A 21,305-nucleotide genomic window follows, 5' to 3' on the forward strand; every position below is an offset into this window, starting at 1 on the left:
AAATATAATTTTAAATACTTAGTCGCTATGGCAACAGTCCTAGTTCCTCATGGACCACAGTTTGGGCGGCCGACCTCTGTGGATGTGAAGAGCTTTGAGTGACTTGAAGATAAATGAGGAAAAACTTTGGACCTCTGCAAACTTTAAAATGAACTAGTTCTGTTTCATGTTTTTAAGACGGTAAAATCAGGAACAGAGACTTTCTCTGATATCGATCGTTGACATCGATCTTAGACTTTCTCTGATATCGATCGTTGACGTTGATCTTTTGCGGTTCAGGGATGCAGCACCTGGAGAACGGCCCGTCGGTCTCTGTGGATTATAACACCCAGGACCCTCTGATCCGATGGGACTCGTACGAGGACTTGAACCTCAGCTGTGAAGACGCACCAGACGGTCAGAACATTTAACATTTTTATTACCAAAGCAAAGTCTTTTCAGTTTCTGCGACAGTCGTCACGATACTAAAATCTAAAACCCAATTTAGACTAAGGACTCGATACTCGATACAGATTCTGATACTATGATGATAAAAAACACTCTTAGACAATAAAATGTGATTATGTGTGTTACATGTGTGTTATATGTGTGTTATGTGTGTAATCTGTGTGTAATCCTCTGTGTGCAGTAGGTTCATACTGGTCCATGTGTCTTGTCCGTGTGTCTTTCTGACATAAATCAGCATATTCCTGGTTCTATAAGGAGGTCTTTGTTGTTGTGCATGACTCTCGTCTCTTGTCTCTGGTCTGGACTTGTCAATATCCTGGTTTACAGAGGGTCTGGTCTCTGGTCTGGACTCGATCTGGTCTCTTGTCTCCGGTTTGGTCTCTGGTCTTGTCTCTGGTCCCTGGTCTCTGGTTCTGGTCTGTGGTCTGGACTCGGTTTGGTCTCTTGTCTGGTTTCTGGTCTGGACTTTGTCCTTGTCCTGGTCTGAAGAGGGTCTCACAGTCGGTCTCTGATCTGGTCTCTTGTCTGGTCTGTGGTCTGGTCTCTTGTCTCTGGTTTGGTTTCTGGTCTGGACTTGTCCTTGTCCTGGTCTACAGAGGGTCTCACAGTCGGTCTCTTGTCTCTGGTCTGGTCTCTGGTCTGGACTTGTCCTTGTCCTGGTCTACAGAGGGTCTCACAGTCGGTCTCTTGTCTCTGGTCTGGTTTCTGACCTGGACTTGTCCTTGTCCTGGTCTACAGAGGGTCTCACAGTCGGTCTTTTGTCCACAGGGTCAAACTCAGGTCAGGGAACAGCTCAGTGAAGTTCACACATTGTTTTTTCAAAGCCAGTTATGTCGTTACTGTAAGTGAAGTCCATCGACTTGAAAAACAAGGCCCTTTTTTCTTCGTGTTTTGAGTTTGAATGGGCCCCGTTCACGTTCTACGATCTGATGATGTCATAGTTTCAGACAGAGGGCGGGGCTTATAGAACTCTATAGAACTTTATGGAAGATTGAGTGTTTTTGAAAGAAATCTTCAAACTTATGATCCACAAATGTTTGGATTCAGCGCCACAAACTTGTCTTATTCATTTTACATCTTATCGTCTTTAAACGCAGTGGGAGTTGCATAATCGCGCCGCTTTCTAAAACGTTAGCAACAGGTTTGATTGACAGCGTTGCTAAGTGCCCGCTCCTTTCTAAACCAGCAGTGCGGGCGGAAAAGGGGCGTTAACCTCATCAGCCTCACTCCTGATTGGCTCTTTGGTTGCTATGACCCTCGCGGCCTGAACTCGGCTCCAAATTCACCGCGGTAACAGTTTGCCTCGATGAGCTTCATTTGACTGGAGCTGCACGCTTTTCTTTATACAGTCTGTTTAAAAGACGTGTTTAATGCCACTGTGGAATTTCCCAGGCAGAGCGATGGAATCTCCATGGAGACGAGCAGGTTGTGGATAGGGAGTATGGGCTTGGATCACATTTGGTGAATAGATCCGGGGCTAATGCTACAGCTAACGCTAACGAGTAGCTTAAACACAGAGTGAGGAGGAGCTAAAAAAAAACAACAACAAAAAAACAGACACACACACTCACACACACACACACGCACACCCCGACACACACGCACGCACACACACAAGCATACAGACACACACGCACACACACACACACACGCACACCCCCACACCCACACACCCCCCCCCCACACACACACACACAGGTCCTGGTCTGTGGTTCAGTCTATTTAAACCAGGACTAAATCTGGACTAATACAGAGGAGCAGTGACCTCTGACCTTTGACCTGTCAGAGGGACCACTATAGGACTACAAATATCCACCAGGACTACAAATACATTTCACTGGTAGTAGTTGGGGCAGTAGTAGTAGTAGCAGTAGTAGTTGTTGTAGTTTTAGTGGTAGAGGTAGTACGGGTAGTAGTTATAGTTGTAGTGATAGTAGTAGTAGTAGTAGCAGTAGTAGTACTTGTAATTTTAGTGGTAGTAGTGGAAGTAGTAGTGGTGATAGTTGTAGTAGTAGTACGGGTAGTAGTAGTGGTAGTGGTAGTAGTAATAGTCACAGTAGTAGTAGTAGTAATGATAGTAGTAGTGATAGTAGTAGTAGCAGTAGTATTATGGGTAGCAGTAGTAGTGGTAGTATTAGTAGTAGCAGTTGTTGTAATTGTAGTGGTAATAGTAGTAGTGGTAGTAGTGAAACAGCATATTAACATACTTTATAAGTTTTACTTTCGCCTTTGACGCTCTCTGTGCTAAGCCCCTCCCCCTTCAGAGCACTATCAAACACAATCAGCTGCGTCGCACTAATGAAACTCCTGCACATCACACCAGGTTTGTCACGTCATAGTACACAGTTTTGTGTCATGTTTTTGTATATTTATGGAGGATTGTCGTGTGGGAGCGTGGGTGATGAAGGCTTGTGGGCGGAGCCTCGTACAGGATCTTACAGGGTTCGAATAGGGTCCAGGAGAGATCTCTAGATTACTCAAACATGCATGGATGACTTTTAAAATCTCTGCAGACATGTTTTTGATGAGGGAACAACGTTAAACACAGTAGAAAGCTAAAAAAAGAAATCGATTTTGTTTAATACCTCCTCTTTAAAGATAAATCGTGTGTTTTCCGTCTCCCCGACACTTGGATCCGTCTTTCTCTTCTTTATCTTTGGACGAGCAGATATTTACAGCTCTGTTTTTACAAAGACCCAAAGCCCGATGAATACGGCGCTTGATGTAAATGTAACCGGAGTGTCCAGGATACCGGGGCATTTCCTCTGCTATTCCGGGCCGCGCTGTAGATCCGAGGGGACGGGGACGTTTCAAAGGGACGACTCCTGAAACAACAACATTCTGTGGAGGTTTGGGACATGGTCAGAGACGAGAGCGTCGTTAAGGACAAAAAATACTGACGTGGGCTTTTGTGGAAGTACAGACAAAAACATGTTTAGGTACTGCAGGACTTAGATGATTGGATACTTTTATAAAAGAAAATAGTAGTAGTAGTGAAAGTAATAGTGGTAGTAGTGGTAGTGGTAGTTGTTGTTGTAGTAATTGCCAGTAGCTGCTAGTAGTAGTCGAAGTAGTAGTACTTGTTACCAGTAGCTGCTAGAAGTAGTAGTGGTAGTAGTTGTAGTAATGGCAGTAGTTGTTGTTGTTGTTGTAATTGGCAGTAGTAGTAGTAGTAGTAGTAGTAGTTACAAGTAGCCGATAGTAGTAGTAAAAGTAGTAGTACTTGTTACTAGTAGCTGCGAGAAGTAGTAGTGGTGGTAGTAGTAGTAGTAACAGTAGTAGTATTTGTTGTTGTTGTTGTTGTAATTGGTAGTAGTAGTAGTAGTAGTGGTAGTGGTAGTAGTAGTAGTAGTAGTAGTTGTTGTTGTTGTTGTTGTTGTCAATAGCTGCTAGTAGTAGTAGAAGCAGTAGTAGTAGTAGTGGTAGTGGTAGTAGTAGTGGTATTAGTAGTAGTAGTAGTAGTAGTGGTAGTAGTAGTAGTAGTAGTAGTAGTAGTAGTAGTAGTAGTAGTTGTTGTTGTCAATAGCTGCTAGTAGTAGTAGAAGCAGTAGTAGTAGTAGTGGTAGTGGTAGTAGTAGTAGTAGTAGTAGTAGTAGTAGTGGTATTAGTAGTAGTAGTAGTAGTAGTAGTAGTGGTAGTAGTAGTAGTAGTAGTAGTAGTAGTAGTAGTAGTAGTTGTTGTTGTTGTTGTTGTTGTTGTTGTCAATAGCTGCTAGTAGTAGTAGAAGCAGTAGTTGTAGTAGTGGTAGTGGTAGTAGTAGTGGTAGTGGTAGTAGTAGTAGTAGTAGTAGTAGTAGTAGTGGTAGTAGTAGTAGTAGTAGTAGTAGTAGTGGTAGTAGTAGTAGTAGTAGTAGTAGTAGTAGTAGTAGTAGTGGTAGTAGTGGTTGTAGTAGTAGTAGACTAAGCCATGGAAACACACAGGTGGCAGACTCTCCTACAGAAAAGTTACACAGTGTGACTTTAATAGTTTCCAGATTGTATAATTGTGGTTTAAAGGGATGTGGAAACAGTTGTTGATGTTTTTGTCTCTGTCTGTTTTGGGGTTGTGGCTGCACCTTGCACAAGTCCCTGACCACAGCAGCAGGGGGCAGCGCTCTGGGGCTCAGGGAGGAGAGGGACGACCTTTTATGGCGACAGGAGGCGTGTCCCTGTACTGTCCATACGGTCCATTACATTATAAACTGCAGAGACTCTTCAGTGGTGCAGTTTCCCACATTGTGCGAGCATGATGTCACTCTGCACTTTGGAACAGTCGCAGTATTTATCAGTATCTGTGCTGTGGAGGGTGAACACAGTGATACATGACAAAAACAATGTCCACTGCCAAAATTATATCTAGCTTTGGTTAAAATCACTTCAAAATCACTACTTTACAGTAGTTTTACTTTGATTAAATGCAGTTTTGACTTGTTTCATAAGTTTCCTTGTTTAAATAATGGTATGAGTTGGTAGTGAAATCTGTCTGTAGCCTGAACTCATACAGTTACATCTGCGTTCTGATTGGATCATCGTCTCGCTGTACTTCTGTCTGTGATGTTGATGTTGTTGTTGTTTGCTGTTTATGCTGTATTTGTTCTTCTGTTTGTGACATTGTTGTTGTTTACTGTTCTGCTGTAGACACTCTCCTGTTTGTGACTTTGTTGTTGTTGTTGTTGTTTACTGTTCTACTGCAGTCACACCACACTCTCCTGTTTGTGACGTTGTTGTTGTTGTTGTTGTTGTTGTTGTTTACTGTTCTACTGTAGTCACACCACACTCTCCTGTTTGTGACGTTGTTGTTGTTGTGAGATTCTTCAGGTCAGACATTTCTCAAACCTCAGGAGATCGCACACATTTTCTTCTTCGTACTTGGTTTCGTCTCTGGATCTGGCAACACAAAGTCCACACCCCACCCCACTTCAGACGAGAAAAACAAAAATTATATAACACGTTTTAAATTGTGTAAAACGTGTAAATAAACCCACGTTATATTTGTTTATTTTACTTAATATTTTCATCTTAAACGCCCTGTACCTGGTTTTTCCCGTCTATCTGAGCAAAATTTGCACCAGTACTTTTTCTCCCACTCCGCCCTTACCTCTCTATGCCTTTTCCCTTCCTCCCTCCCTCTTTCCCTTCCTCTCTCTCTCTCTCTCTCCTAACTCTCCTCTCTCAGTCTGAAGTGTTTCATTGTACTCGTCCGCCCTGTAGAAGGTGAAAGTTTGGTGCTCTCTCCCCTCATCTACCTCCCTCTCCTCTCCCTCTCTCCCTCTCTCTCCTCTCCTCCTTCTCTCCTCTCTTCTCTCTTCTCTCCTCTCTCTCCTCTCCTCTCCCTCTCTCCCTCTCTCTCCTCCTTCTCTCCTCTCTTCTCTCTTCTCTCCTCTCTCTCCTCTCCTCTCCCTCTCTCCCTCTCTCTCCTCTCCTCCTTCTCTCCTCTCTTCTCTCTCCTCCCTCTCTCCTCTCCTCTCTCTCCTCCCTCTTTCCTCTCCTCCCTCTTTCCTCTCTTCTCTCCTCTCTCCTCCTTCTCTCCTCTCCTCTCTCTCCTCTCCTCTCCCTCTCTCTCCTCTCCTCCTTCTCTCGTCTCCTCTCTCTCCTCCCTCTCTCCTCTCTCTCCTCCTTCTCTCCTCTCTCTCCTCCTTCTCTCCTCTCTCTCCTCCTTCTCTCCTCTCCTCCCTCTCTCCACTCCTCTCTGTCCTCCCTCTCTCCTCTCTCTCCTCTCTGTCCTCCCTCTCTCCTCTCCTCCCTCTGTCTCCTCTCCTCCCTCTCTCCACTCGTCTCTCTCCTCTCTCTCCTCCCTCTCTCCACTCGTCTCTCTCCTCCCTCTCTCCACTCGTCTCTCTCCTCCCTCTCTCCTCTCCTCCCTTTCTCCTCTCCTCCCTCTCTCCTCTCCTCTCTCTCCTCCCTCTCTCCACTCATCTCTCTCCTCCCTCTCTCCACTCGTCTCTCTCCTCCCTCTCTCCTCTCCTCCCTCTCTCCTCTCCTCCCTCTCTCCTCCCTCTCTCTCCTCCCTCTCTCTCCTCCCTCTCTCCTCTCCTCCCTCTCTCCTCCCTCTCTCTCCTCCCTCTCTCCTCTCCTCTCTCTCCTCCCTCTCTCTCCTCCCTCTCTCCTCTCCTCCCTCTCTCCACTCCTCTCTCTCCTCCCTCTCTCCTCCCTCTCTCCTCCCTCTCTCTCCTCCCTCTCTCCTCTCTCTCCTCTCCTCTCTCTCTTCCCTCTCTCCTCTCCTCCCTCTCTCCTCCCTCTCTCTCCTCCCTCTCTCTCCTCCCTCTCTTCTCTCTCTCCTCTTCTGACCATGTTTCTCCTCTCTCTCCTCCCTCTCTCCTCCCTCTCTCCTCCCTCTCTCCTCCCTCCTCTCCTCCCTCTCTTTCCTCCCTCTCTCCTCTCCTCCCTCTCTCCACTCCTCTCTCTCCTCCCTCTCTCCTCCCTCTCTCTCCTCCCTCTCTCCTCTCTCTCCTCTCCTCTCTCTCTTCCCTCTCTCCTCTCCTCCCTCTCTCCTCCCTCTCTCCTCCCTCTCTCCTCCCTCTCTCTCCTCCCTCTCTCTCCTCCCTCTATCCTCTCTCTCCTCTCCTCTCTCCTCTCCTCTCTCTCCTCCCTCTCTCCTCCACTCCTCTCTCTCCTCCCTCTCTCCTCTCCTCTCTCAGTCTGAAGGCTTTTCATTGTGCTCATTGGCCCCGTAGGAGGAGACACTTTAGCCCCCCTCTCCCTCTCCCTCTCCCTCCCTCTCTCCCTCCCTCTCTCCCTCTCTCTTTCTCTCTTTTCTGATTCACTTCTTTAAAAACAGCTCAGTTCTTCTCCGCTCTTCTCATGAGCACAGTGTTTATCTTTTCACATTTATTCTTCGTTCTTTACGTCAGTGGAGGTAAGTCACACTCTGCTACATTTTTTAATTGTACTTTTCAGATTACTTTTCTCGCCGGATACTTTTACTCAAAACGCTCTGTTCCACCTGGTGATGTCATGCAGTGGTAGTTTTCAAGCTCTTTTTACTTTAGAGATTGACAGTTCCAGCGCAGAAATCATCCAAATTGTACTTTTGTAGCAGCGTACTTTTACTCCTACTTGCGTACTATTGTTATGTAGTAATAGTACTCTTACTCGAGTAAAAGTTGTGGTTTCTGTGGAGTAACTTTTGTGTTTCTTGCAGCTCCTTCAGATGTGATTTAGTCTCATTTTTGTGATTTAATAGTTTAATGATACTTGAGTAGTACTTTCTTTCCCCAAATACTTTACTCTACTACTTTGTACTTCTACTCGCGTAATACCATTTTGAAGTAACGTTCCTCTTACTTAAGTACATTTTTTGGCTCTTCCTTTAACGGGTGAGGCGTCCGCTTCCTGCTCGTATCCCTGGAGATGTTATTGCTTTGCCTGGAATGTTCCGCAGTGTGGCATTTAACCGCTATTGTCCTTATGAAAAATACGCGAGCTGTTCCGGCGAGCGGGGGGGGTCACGGCTCCACGGATACGACCCGTAACCCGGTCCGACGGTGTCACCTGCTTCGCATAGACAGGTTTTAACGCGCCGCTGTGAAACGCTCTAATAATAACGTTGGCGGCGCGCAGGGGTCCGCAGCTCCATGGAAACGACCCCCTCGCCGGAAATGTTACGCAGTGCGACTTTAACAGAAGCGATTAAAGTGCGAGTTTGAGATTCAGGAAAAAAAAAAAAAAAAAAAGGAGGAAGAAGCCTCAGAGTGAATGCGTAACGTATTTGGGACTTTGCTTCGTTCAATCATTTACAGTGTTTTTTCTCGTTTCCACGGCAACGCGTCGCTAACGGAGCAGAGGCAGCTCTTTGACGGTTTTTAAAGAGGCGTGTTGTGAAAAATGTGTTTTTTGGTTTTTTTTCAGTTTTCAGCCACGTTATAAAAGTCAAAAACACGTCTGAAGAGGTTTTTAGACGTCGTCCGTGCATGTCTGAGTAATCTAGCGATCTCTCCCGGGTCCTTTTCAAACCCTCCTTACGTTTAGCTGTAAGATTCCGTACGAGGCTCCGCCCACGAGCCGACATCGCCCACGCCCCCGCACGACCAACTCTTCATAAATGTACAAAAAAGTTGATGCAAAACTAAAACAAAACGACAAAGTGACCGCAGTACGGCATTAAGCTTCTCCCGCATTTTTAAAAAACGTACGCGGGTTTTAGATACTAGATCCTCATTTTTCGCAGGTATCGATACTAAAAAAAAGTCCCTGAATAGCTTTATAATGACGTCTCTTTGCATCTTTCACAAGTATAAGACACTGCTGATGACGACTGATGCTAACTGGAGGCACCGCTCTGTCTGATGTCCGTTAGACCGTAATCTCACGTTTGTTTTAACGCAATCTGACCAGGAAGAACAGAACTACAACGGCTGATTTGCGCCGTTAAACGAGTCCCTCTCTCGTAACATCGCGGTCACAAGCTAGGACGTTGGCGTTAGCGTTAGCATTAGCCGAAATCTTTTTTTTTTTCCGTTAGTCGCTCTCACGTTTTTTTTTTTTTTGTAAAATCAAACTCGTGAACACTCGGACTGATCGCGCGCTCCTGAAAATGCGACAATCTTAGAGTTACACACTTTTTTTTTGTTTTGTTTTTTCACACCGTTTGCTAACGCGTGCACTGCGTTTCCACGGAAACCGCCGAACATTTCACCGTAGAGTTACATGTAGAGCAAGTACAGATCTAAATAAAGAGCGTTTTTTTGTTTTTTTCGTCGAATCGGTTTTGAGTTTTGAGTCTGTTTCTTGAGTTTGAAGCTTTAATCTCCACGGCGACGAGCAAAAACAACAACAAAAAAAAGTTCCGCAGCGCACCTTTAATTACCGCGTCTATTTAAATCGCGTATCTGATCCGTCGCCGCTGTAAATCTCTCTCTAACTGTGTTTCCTTAAGCTGCGCGTTCTCCGGGCGTTACTCACGTCTCAGGTCTGGACTCGGTCTGGACTAAGTCTGGATTTAGTCCTCGTCACCTCGTCGGACCTCCAAGACTGCCAGACCCCAAAAATAGTCCCCACGTAGTCCACAGATAGTCCAAAGATAGTCCCGGCTTAGTCCTCGGCGTGATATCGTTCTACTATGCCCCGCTCGTATAAGCCATTATGTAACACGCTCACCCCTCCCCTCCCCCAAGGTCCCGGGACAGAAGCAACAAATACTGGTTTAATTTTAACCCAGATGCCCTCCCGTCCGATAAGCTGCAGTGTGTATCGGTGCTATTTTTAGGATTTTCTTTAAAGCCGCACTGTGTGACATTAAAGGTCCGACATTACGCAGGATTTACGTCACGTTTTAATGTCGTTTCCTCGTCGCAAACGGACCTGGAGTTGTGTTTTTTTGTTTTTTTTTTGTTTTTTTCGCACATGTTTAACACACAATCCTGCAGATTTAGACTGAAAACGCTCTGTTCCACCTCGTGATGTCATCAAGTGGTAGTTTTCACACTGACTCCTCCCCCTTTTACCTTTAGTTCAGCAGAGATTTGCCTCTTTACTCTCCTCCTTCTCTCCTCTCCTCCCTCTCTTCTCTCCTCTCTCTCCTCTCCTCTCTCTCCTCTCTCTCCTCCCTCTTTCCTCTCTTCTCTCTCCTCTCTTCCCTCTTTTCTCTCCTCCTTCTCTCCTCTCCTCCCTCTCTTCTCTCTCTCGTCTCTCTCCTCCCTCTTTCCCCTTTGCTATACAACTTTTACTACTTTTATGACTACTACTACTACTACTACTACTACTACTACTACTACTACTACTTTTACGGCTGCTGCCTCTACAACTCCTGATAGTATTTATGTGTCTACAGTTTTTCTTTTAGTACCACACCAGTATTATTACTACTACTACGATTACTTGTACTTTAACTGGAGTTCATACTTGTGTTCCTGCTGCTACTGTAGCTAATGCTGTTGTACTATAGTACTTTTCTCTTGGTGTACTGAGTGTGTACTGAGTGTGTACTGAGTGTGTACTGGAGCTGTAGTATCAGTGACATCACAGTGTGATGGAAACAGAGTCTGCACCTCCATCTCTCCATCCCTCCATCTCTCCATCTCCCCATCTCTTCATCTCTTCATCCCTCCATCTCCTCCATCTCTCCATCTCTTCATCCCTCCCTCTCTCACTCTATCCATCTCTTCATCCCTCCCTCTCTCACTCTCTCCATCTCTTCATCCCTCCCTCTCTCCATCTGTCCATCTCTCCCTCTCGATTTCTCCATCCCTCCATTTCACCTTTCACCCTCGTTTCCTCTTCCCTCTCTCACCTTGCACCCTCTTCTCCTCCTCCCTTCCCTCTCTCTCGCTCTCACCCTCTTCTCCTCCTCCCTTCCCTCTCTCTCACTCTCACCCTCTTCTCCTCCCTCTCTCCCTCTCACCTCCCCGTCCCTCTCACGCTCCTTCTCTCCTCCACCATCTCTCTCTCTCTCCCCCTAACCCCCTCCTCACTCTTACCCTCAACCTCTCATCCTCTTCTCCTCCTCCCTGTTCCTCTCTCACCCTCTCCTCCTCCTCTTCCTCCTCCTCCTCCTACATCTCTCCTCCTTGCTCCCCCCTCTCTCCTCTGTCCCTGCTCTCCTCTCTTTCTGTCCGTCTGAGCCTCCTCTCTTCTTCCTTCTCACACTCATTTCCTCCCTTCCTCTCATTCTTCCTGTCTTCCTCTTTCCTCTCTCTCCCGCCTTCTCTCTCCAGGTCTCTCCTCTTTTTTCCCTCTCCTCTGCTCCTTCTCCTCTCTCTCTCCTCCTCATCTGTCCATCCTCTCTCCTCCTTAGTTCAGATCAGATCACACATTCTATATTCTTTTGTGTTTGTTTTTGTGTGTGTGATTTTCAGATGTGTGTGCGACTCGTTGTTTAGTTTTGGTGTTGCTCAGTGTGTGTGTGTTGCTCTCTCTGCTTACACCGCCCCCTGCTGACTCTCCCGTTTCACCACAGCCGAACGTTTAGGACAAAAGGCGGAGACGCGAGGTTCTAGTCGTGTGTCCAGACGGAGGACGTGGACGAGTGTTTGGAGCTTCCTCCCGTGACGTCGTTACTTCATCAAAAACACGTCTGAAGCATGTCTGAGTCATCTAGAGATCTGCCCCGGGCTCTACTCGAACCCTCCTTATGTTTAGCTGTAAGATCCTGTACGAGGCTCCGCCCACAAGCCGACATCAGAGTGGGTCCTGGTTTAGTCCTGGTTTAGTCCTGATTTAGTCCTGGTTTAGTCCTGGTTTAGTCCTGGTTCAGTCCTGGTTTAGTCCTGGTTTAGTCCTGGTTCAGTCTTGGTTTAGTCCAGGTTTAGTCCTGGTTTAGTCCTGGTTTAGTCCTGTTCAGTCCTGGTTCAGTCCTGGTTTAGTCCTGGTTCAGTCTTGGTTTAGTCCAGGTTTAGTCCTGGTTTAGTCCTGTTCAGTCCTGGTTCAGTCCTGGTTTAGTCCTGGTTCAGTCCTGGTTTAGTCCAGGTTTAGTCCTGGTTTAGTCCTGTTCAGTCCTGGTTCAGTCCTGGTTTAGTCCTGGTTCAGTCTTGGTTTAGTCCAGGTTTAGTCCTGGTTTAGTCCTGTTCAGTCCTGGTTCAGTCCTGGTTTAGTCCTGGTTCAGTCCTGGTTTAGTCCTGGTTTAGTCCGGTTCAGTCCTGGTTCAGTCCTGGTTCAGTCCTGGTTTAGTCCTGGTTTAGTCCTGGTTCAGTCCTGGTTCAGTCCTGGTTTAGTCCTGGTTTAGTCCTGGTTTAGTCCTGGTTTAGTCCTGGTTTAGTCCTGGTTCAGTCCTGGTTCAGTCCTGGTTCAATCCTGGTTTTGTCCTGGTTCAGTCCTGGTTCAGTCCTGGTTCAGTCCTGGTTTAGTCCTGGTTTAGTCCTGGTTCAGTCCTGGTTTAGTCCTGGTTTAGTCTGAAGCTCTGATTGGTCAGAGTGGTCACATGGTACGACACGATCGAGCTCCTGGACAAACATTATCACTAAATATTATTATTCCACGCGGCTGTAGCTCGACCGCGCTCGATGTCCGTCGCCGCTCGATGTCCGTCGCCGCTCGATGTTCGTCGCCGCTAAAGGCGACACTTGAAACGGCGTTGAGTACGACACACACACGTCAGCGGGCGGCCATGTTTAGACCCCACCCACATCTGACTCTGACACTTTAGTCTCAAATCTTTTATTCTGTGGATGTTCTTCACACAGAGACTTTTACTACAGTTATTTTTGTCCTCGTACTTTAATAAAACTGCAGTATTTGTACTTCACTCCATGCGACAGGTATCGGCGAGTACACGAGTCAGTATCGGATCGGTATCTCTATGGCTCTTATTGTCGTCCTGAACGTGTGGGATTAAACAGATGCAGAAATCTGAACGTCCTCCGTCTTTAGAGACAGAGTCCATTGTCCTCTGGGTCCTCAGACGGATCTTTGAAAACACAGAGACAGAACAGAGACAGAAAAGAGACAGAACAGGGACAGAAAAGAGACAGAACAGAGACGGAACAGAGACAGAACAGGGACGGAACAGAGACGGAACAGAGACAGAACAGAGACAGAACAGGGACAGAAAAGAGACGGAACAGGGACAGAAAAGAGACAGAACAGAGACAGAACAGAGACGGAACAGAGAGAGAAAAGAGACAGAAAAGAGACAGAAAAGAGACAGAACAGAGACGGAAAAGAGACGGAACAGAGACGGAACAGAGACGGAACAGAGACGGAAAAGAGACGGAAAAGAGACAGAACAGGGACGGAACAGAGACGGAACAGGGACGAAACAGAGACAGAAGAGATGGAACAGGGACAGAAAAGAGACAGAACAGAGACGGAACAGGGACGAAACGGAGACAGAACAGGGACAGAAAAGAGACAGAACAGAGACGGAACAGACGGAACAGGGACAGAAAAGAGACAGAACAGGGACAGAAAAAAGACAGAAAAGAGACAGAACAGGGACAGAACAGAGACGGAACAGACGGAACAGATGGAACAGGGACAGAAAAGAGACGGAACAGACGGAACAGGGACAGAAAAGAGACGGAACAGAGACAGAAAAGAGACGGAACAGACGGAACAGGGACAGAAAAGAGACGGAACAGAGACGGAACAGAGACAGAACAGAGACAGAAAAGAGACAGAACAGGGACGGAACAGAGACAGAAAAGAGACGGAACAGGGACGGAACAGAGACAGAACAGAAACGGAACAGGGACAGAAAAGAGACGGAACAGAGACGGAACAGGGACGGAACAGGGACGGAACAGAGACACCGATGCAACTCAACAAGTGAGACGTTCAAAGAGCCGGGGTTTATTCAGCTCAAGACGTCAAAATGAGTCTGTTTAGTTCAGGAAATGAATCAATGAAGAGGCCAAGACTAAACCAGGACTAAACCAGGACTAAACCAGGACTAAACCAGGACTGAACCAGGACTAAACCAGGACTAAACCAGGACTAAACCAGGACTGAACCAGGACTAAACCAGGACTAAACCAGGACTAAACCAGGACTAAACCATCCTGTGTCCTCCTATCTTGTTCTTTTACTCTCTCGTTCTTTTACTCTCTTGTCCTCTCGTTCTTTTACTCTCTCGTTCTTTTACCCTCTTATTCTTTCGCTCTCTTGTTCTCTTACTCTCTTGTTCTCTTACTCTCTTGTTCTTTTACTCTCTCGTTCTTTTACTCTCTCGTTCTTTTGCTCTCTTGTTCTCTTGTTCTTTACTCTCTTGTTCTTTTGTTCTTTTACTCTCTTGTTCTTTTACTCTCGTTCTTTTGCTCTCTCGTTCTTTTACTCTCTCGTTCTTTTACTCTCTCGTTCTTTTACTCTCTCGTTCTTTTGCTCTCTTGTTCTCTTGTTCTTTACTCTCTTGTTCTTTTGTTCTTTTACTCTCTTGTTCTCTTACTCTCTTGTTCTTTACTCTCTTGTTCTTTTACTCTCTCGTTCTTTTACTCTCTCATTCTTTTACTCTCTTGTTCTTTTACTCTCTCGTTCTTTTGCTCTCTCGTTCTTTTGCTCTCTTGTTCTCTTGTTCTTTACTCTCTTGTTCTTTTGTTCTTTTACTCTCTTGTTCTCTTACTCTCTTGTTCTTTACTCTCTTGTTCTTTTACTCTCTCGTTCTTTTACTCTCTCATTCTTTTACTCTCTTGTTCTTTACTCTCTCGTTCTTTTACTCTCTCGTTCTTTTACCCTCTTATTCTTTCGCTCTCTTGTTCTCTTACTCTCTTGTTCTCTTACTCTCTTGTTCTTTTACTCTCTCGTTCTTTTACTCTCTCGTTCTTTTGCTCTCTTGTTCTCTTGTTCTTTACTCTCTTGTTCTTTTACTCTCTTGTTCTTTTACTCTCTCATTCTTTTACTCTCTCGTTCTTTTACTCTCTCGTTCTTTTACTCTCTCGTTCTTTTAGATTTGGGATGCTCTGTATATTTCATGAGTTGTTCTAAAAGGTAAATAAAGGGAATAAGTGCAGACCGTTTGGAGCTGGAGTTTATGGTCGATGGAGGACAAAGTGCTGAAGTACTTTGAACTCGAGCCAAAGATCCGATCTCACAGGAAGCTTTAAGTGTTCGACATCGATGAAGACGAGGCATTTTGCAAAATCGATGTTCTTTTGGCTTCCTCTCATGTTTTAACGTTGTTCCCTCATCAAAAACACGTCTGATGTGAATAATATACAAAAAAAAAAATGATTCAAAACTGTAACTACAACTTCACAAACCTGACGTGATGTGCTGGAGTTTCATTAGTGGATATAGGAATGTGACCGGACTAAACCAGGATTAAACCAGGACTAAACCAGGACTAAACCAGGACTGAATATGGACTAAACCAGAACTAAACTTGGACTAAACTTGGACTAAACCAGGACTAAACCCGGACTAAACTTGGACTAAACATGTACTAAACCAGGACTAAACCAGGTCTAAGTTATGACTTAACCAGGACTAAACCAAGACTGAACTAGCTTTAACCAAGGACTAAACCAGGACTAAACGTGGACTAAACTTGGAATAAACCAGGACTAAACCAGTACTAAACCAAGACTGAACTTGGACCAAACCAGGACTAAACCAAGACTGAACTAGCTCTTACCAAGGACTAAGCAAAGTCTAACCCTGAACTAAACCAGGACAAACTTAGGACTAAGTCAGGACTAAGTCAGGACTAAACCAGGACTAAACCAGGTCTAACCCAGGACCATGTGTTGTACATTCTGTGATCTTTGAGAGTGTTTAGAGTGTGCTGAGGTTTCAGGGAACAGGCTATTTCCGCCTTTAAAGAGAACAAAGGTCGTAGGTCGCAGGTTAAAGAGAAGCCAGGGTCATTGAGGGTCAAAGGTCATAGATTAAAGACTCTGGGGGTCGCTCTGTAAAATGGAGGCGACAGGAGCAAACTGTCAGGCATAACTCCTGTCTGCGACAAGTCACACTGTAGGATTGAACAACGCTCCGTACTACTGGTTTAGTCTCAGTTTAGTCCTGGTTTAGTCCTGGTTTAATCCTGGTTCAGTCCTGGTTTAGTCCTGGTTTAGTCCTGGTTTAGTCCTGGTTCAGTCCTGGTTTAGTCCTGGTTTAGTCCTGGTTTAGTCCTGGTTTAGTCCTGGTTTAATCTTGTTTAGACCGAGTGCTGTTGTGTCCTTGAGCAAGACACTTCACCCCCCTAAGTATGGAGGGAGTCGTGTTGTCATGAACATTTCAAAATCGATTTCAATTCTAAGGAATAGACTCGATATTGACCAGGACTAAACCAGAACTAAACCGGGACTAAATCAGGACTAAACCAGGACTAAACTGAAACTAAGCCAGGACTAAACCACAACTGAACCAGGACTGAACTGAAACACAGACTAATTCCCGTCTAATTTAAAACCTGCCCTGGTCCAGTTCAGCTCAAATAAACAAAAAAAACTGCTTTAGCGTCGAGATTACGATTTAAATTTCATCACAATTCAAACTGTTCGATTATTTTAGTTACTTCTTATTAATGATTTATAGAAAGAAACAACAACCCACGCCTCTCTTTGCTCTCTGTGCTAAGCCCCTCCCCCTTCAGAGCTCTATCACAATCAGCTGCATCTCACTAATGAAACTACTGCACATCACGTCAGGTTTGTGAAGTCGTAGTCGTAGTTTTTGTATATTTATGGAGGATTGTCGTGTGGGAGCGTGGGTGATGTCGGCTTGTGGGCGGAGCCTCGTACAGGATCTTACACTGAATCGTAAGGAGGGTTTGATCAGTGCCTGGGAGAGATCTCTAGATTGTTCAAACACAGATGGCGTCTAAAAGCTTGTGGAGATATTTAGTTGTTTGTTTCCGTTGGTTTGTGATGGACTGTTACCATAGAAATGAATAATTCAAATGTAAATATTGTGTCTGGTGGATGCTTTTACAGACATGGTATTGTTTTGTCGATAATGTTCCACTGTATGGTTTTAAACTTGTCTGTTTGTGAAGGGAAAGCCGCCAAGTGACAGATGGTTATAGTCAGATCTGTGGAAAGGCGTTAAGGTGAGCACATTTTCAGCAAAAGAGAATAATAATAATAATAAATTAATTAATAAAAAAAAAAAAAAAAGAAAAATAGATTAGTCCTAAACCAAGACAAAACTATTGGGAAACCAGGACTAACCAAGGACTAAACCAGGACTGAACCAGGACTAAACCAGGACTAAACCAGGTCTAAACCAAGACTAACCAAGGACTAAACCAGGGCTAAACCAGGACTAAACCAGAACTAACCAACGACTAAACCAGGACTAAACCAAGACTAACCAAGGACTAAACCAGGACTAAACCAGGACTAAACCAAGACTAAACAAGGACTAAACCAGGACTAAAACTGGACTAAAACTGGACTAAACCAAGACTAACCAAGGACTAAACCAGGACTAAAACTGGACTAAAACTGGACTAAACCAAGACTAAACTAGGACTAACCAAGGACTAAACCAGGACTAAACCAAGACTAACCAAGGACTAAACCAGGACTAAAGCAGGACTAAACCAGGACTAAAACAGGACTAAACTAGGACTAACCAAGGACTAAACCAGGACTAAACCAGGTCTAAACCGGGACTAAAACGGGACTAAAACGGGACTAAACCAGGACTAAATCAGGACTAAACCAGGACTGAACCGGTACTGAACTGGGACTAAAACGGGACTAAACCAGGTCTAATCCCATCTGTAAGAAATGCAGTAGATTTTAATGCCACATTGAGAAACATTCCTCCAGTAAAGTGAGTGTAACTGCATCTCTCATGTGCTAAAATGTACTATGACATTACTAGTGTTTCCCCGGTCCTTATTTTAGCCCAGATGCCCTCCCTCCACCGTGGACCCCCCGTAGAGCAATAAAACTACAGGCTCTGGAGTATCACTGTCACTGTCCAGTTTAGGAACGCAGTCCACGCTGAAACTTAGACTCTCCACTTACACCCAAAGGAACAGGCCCGAAAGAGCGCCCCCATGTGGGCAGGAAGAGGGTAAAAGGAGGACGAAACCAGGACTAAACCAGGACCAAAACAGGACTAAACCAGGACCAAATCAGGACCAAAACAGGACCAAAACAGGACCAAAACAGGACCAAACCAGTACTAAACTAGGACAAAACTAGGACCAAAACAGGATGAAACCAGGACCGAAACAGGACTAAAAATGGACCAAAACAGGGCCAAAACAGGACTAAAAATGGACCAAAACAGGGCCAAAACAGGACGAAACCAGGACTAAACTAGGACTAAAACAGGACCAAAACAGGAAGAAACCAGGACCGAAACAGAACCAAAACAGGACCAAACCAGGACTAAACTAGGACCAAAACAGGACCAAATCAGGACGAAACTAGGACCAAAACAGGACTAAAAATGGACCAAAACAGGACCAAATCAGGACGAAACCAGGACTAAACTAGGACCAAAACAGGACCAAAACAGGGCCAAAACAGGACGAAACCAGGACTAAACTAGGACCAAAACAAGACCAAATCAGGACGAAACCAGGACTAAACTAGGACCAAAACAGGACCAAATCAGGACGAAACCAGGACTAAACTAGGACCAAAACAGGACCAAATCAGGACGAAACCAGGACTAAACTAGGACCAAAACAGAACTAAAAATGGACCAAAACAGGACCAAAACAGGACCAAAACAGGACCAAAACAGGACCAAATCAGGACGAAACCAGGACTAAACTAGGACCAAACCAGGACCAAACCAGGACCAAACCAGGACTAAACTAGGACCAAACCAGGACCAAACCAGGACCAAACCAGGACTAAACTAGGACCAAAACAGGACTAAAACATGACCAAAACAGAACCAAACCAGGACTAAACCAGGACCAAACCAGGACTAAACTAGGAACAAATCAGGACCAAAACAGGACCAAATCAGGACGAAACCAGGACTAAACTAGGACCAAAACAGGACCAAAACAGGGCCAAAACAGGACGAAACCAGGACTAAACTAGGACCAAAACAGGACCAAATCAGGACGAAACCAGGACTAAACTAGGACCAAAACAGGACCAAATCAGGACGAAACCAGGACTAAACTAGGACCAAAACAGAACTAAAAATGGACCAAAACAGGACCAAAACAGGACCAAAACAGGACCAAACCAGGACCAAACCAGGACCAAACCAGGACTAAACTAGGACCAAACCAGGACCGAACCAGGACCAAACCAGGACCAAACCAGGACTAAACTAGGACCAAAACAGGACTAAAACATGACCAAAACAGAATCAAACCAGGACTAAACCAGGACCAAACCAGGACTAAACTAGGAACAAATCAGGACCAAATCAGGACGAAACCAGGACTAAAACAGGACTAAACCAGGACTAAACCAGGCCCAGGCCCAGGTCCAGGTCTGGGCCATGTGAGGAAGAGGCTTGGGTTTCGTGCAGGACGTTCAGTCTAAACATAAGATTTACTGGGAGAGTATTAATAAAAGTCTCATAGTTGATCACACACGTCACAGACTGGGACAGAACAGCAGGATCAGATCAGTGACACGAAAACAAGCTGACAACTTTTAAAGCTGCATTCAGGAACTTTTCCCCATATTCATATCTATCCTATTATCTTATGTTATCTCTGTGCCAGCAGTACACAAAACTCCATCCAAAAGGCACTTTGTACGCACAAGGAACATATTTAAACCTTCATTTAACAAAATATCTGATCATAACTTTTGTGTAAATTATTATGTTTTTTTAATGTTTTGGCCTTTGTTTACAGTCTGGTTGCTTGGTAACAGTTATGAAATTATGGCTCTGTTGTCCAACCAGGAAGTAAAAAAATCACCACAACTGTCAAACTAGAGACAACGTTTTAGCATCTATAGTATTTTTAACTACTTTTGGTGAAAGGCCAAGACTAAGAAGGTCATAATTATTCAAATTAATCATCCATCCATTTTCTTCCTCTTATCCGGGGCCGGGTCGCTGGGGTATCAGTCTAAGCAGAGACTCCCAGACTTCCCTCACCCCAGACACGTCCTCCAGCTCCTCTGGTGGGACCCCAAGGCGTTCCCAGGCCAGAGAGACATAGTCCCTCCAGCGTGTCCTGGGTCTTCCCCGGGGCCTCCTCCCGGTGGGACATGCCCAGAACATCTCCCTAGGGAGGCGTCCAGGAGGCATCCTGAGCAGATGCCCGAGCCACCTCAGCTACTCCTCTCAATGTGTAGGAGCAACGGCCAAAGCAGGACCAAAACAGGACTAAAATGGAACCAAAATGGGACCAAACAGGACTAAACCAGGACTAAACCAAATCGAATAAGTGGAAGAACGTGGATGGACTGAGAGTGAGTTCTGCATTTTGACCAGTCGGGCACGTGGCTGGATGAGGACCACATGGAAACAACTGCCTGTGGTTATCCCCAGACAAGTTTTTCTTTATCATGGAGCATTAGAGAAAAAACAAATCAGGCACAGGCCCCTTAAACGCTGTAAATAACATTAATAAAAAGAGTAATGTCCAAACGGGCTGGAGGAATCACAGCGCTCTTTGTGACTCGTGTGTTTGGTCCATGTGAGCCGTGGGTGGGACTCGGGCGTGTTACTCCGAGCTGGGTGAGCCTGTTCTTTCCATGACATTATGAGGGAACACAGAAGCTCACAAAAACACAGAGAATTTACAACAAAAACACAGAGAATTTACAACAAAAACACAGAGAATTTACAACGATTTTTGTGACTGAAAACATCTGCCAGAGGACTGCAGGAAGGGCATCTGACGTACAGTGAAAATATGACACAGCATCATGCAACGGCACTGCGGATAAATGTGATCAGTAAATGTGTCGATTGAGATTAGGTTCAGTCCTGGTTTAGTCCTGGTTTAGTCCAAGTTTAGTCCTGGTTTAATCCTGGTCTAGTCCTGGTCTAGTCCTGGTCTAGTCCTGGTCTAGTCCTGGTTTAGTCCTGGTCTAGTCCTGATCTAATCCTGGTTTAGTCCTGGTCTAGTCCTGGTTTAGTCCTGGTTTAGCTGACACACACGGGGAGGGCATCTGACACACACGGGGAGGGCATCTGACACAGTTGATTGTTCGGGGGATTGTCCTGGAGACGACACAGAGCTCACAGTTGTGCGTTTCTACACAGAGGATGTATTCACCCCTCAGACTGTCGTATTTATGAATATGATATTTTGAGAGTGCAGTGTGTGTGTGTGTACTGTGTGTCTGTGTACAGTGTGTGTACTGTGTGTGTGTGTGTGTGTGTGTGTACTGCTCCAGCTCGACGCCTTCGGTCCTGCCCCGGTGTGACTCTGTTACCGTGGCGACCTGGACTGGAAAATCTGTTTTATAACTCTGGAATATTGAGCCGTTTCAGCAGATTAAATTTAGTACATTTAGTATAATTATTACACAATGGTTTACTGTTAATAACACGTCTGCTACTGTTACTGCTACTACTACTACTACTACTACTACTACTACTACTACTACTACTACTACT

General features: G+C 45.3%; 1 protein-coding gene across 8 annotated transcripts in view; it reads left to right on the top strand.

The window, feature by feature from the left end:
* The window catches only part of LOC117389177 (tensin-1), a 239,718-nt gene that overhangs the window by 176,546 nt on the left and 41,867 nt on the right, over window positions 1-21,305 (top strand). For all 8 annotated transcript variants that reach the window (XM_055230572.1, XM_055230573.1, XM_055230579.1 and 5 more), the window contains one exon: window positions 280-396. In XM_055230572.1, the coding sequence (XP_055086547.1) occupies window positions 280-396 (117 nt within the window). The remainder of the gene's footprint in view (window positions 1-279; window positions 397-21,305) is intronic.

This window comes from Periophthalmus magnuspinnatus, chromosome 21 (assembly GCF_009829125.3).
Source record: "Periophthalmus magnuspinnatus isolate fPerMag1 chromosome 21, fPerMag1.2.pri, whole genome shotgun sequence".
Classification (NCBI taxonomy): domain Eukaryota; kingdom Metazoa; phylum Chordata; class Actinopteri; order Gobiiformes; family Gobiidae; genus Periophthalmus; species Periophthalmus magnuspinnatus.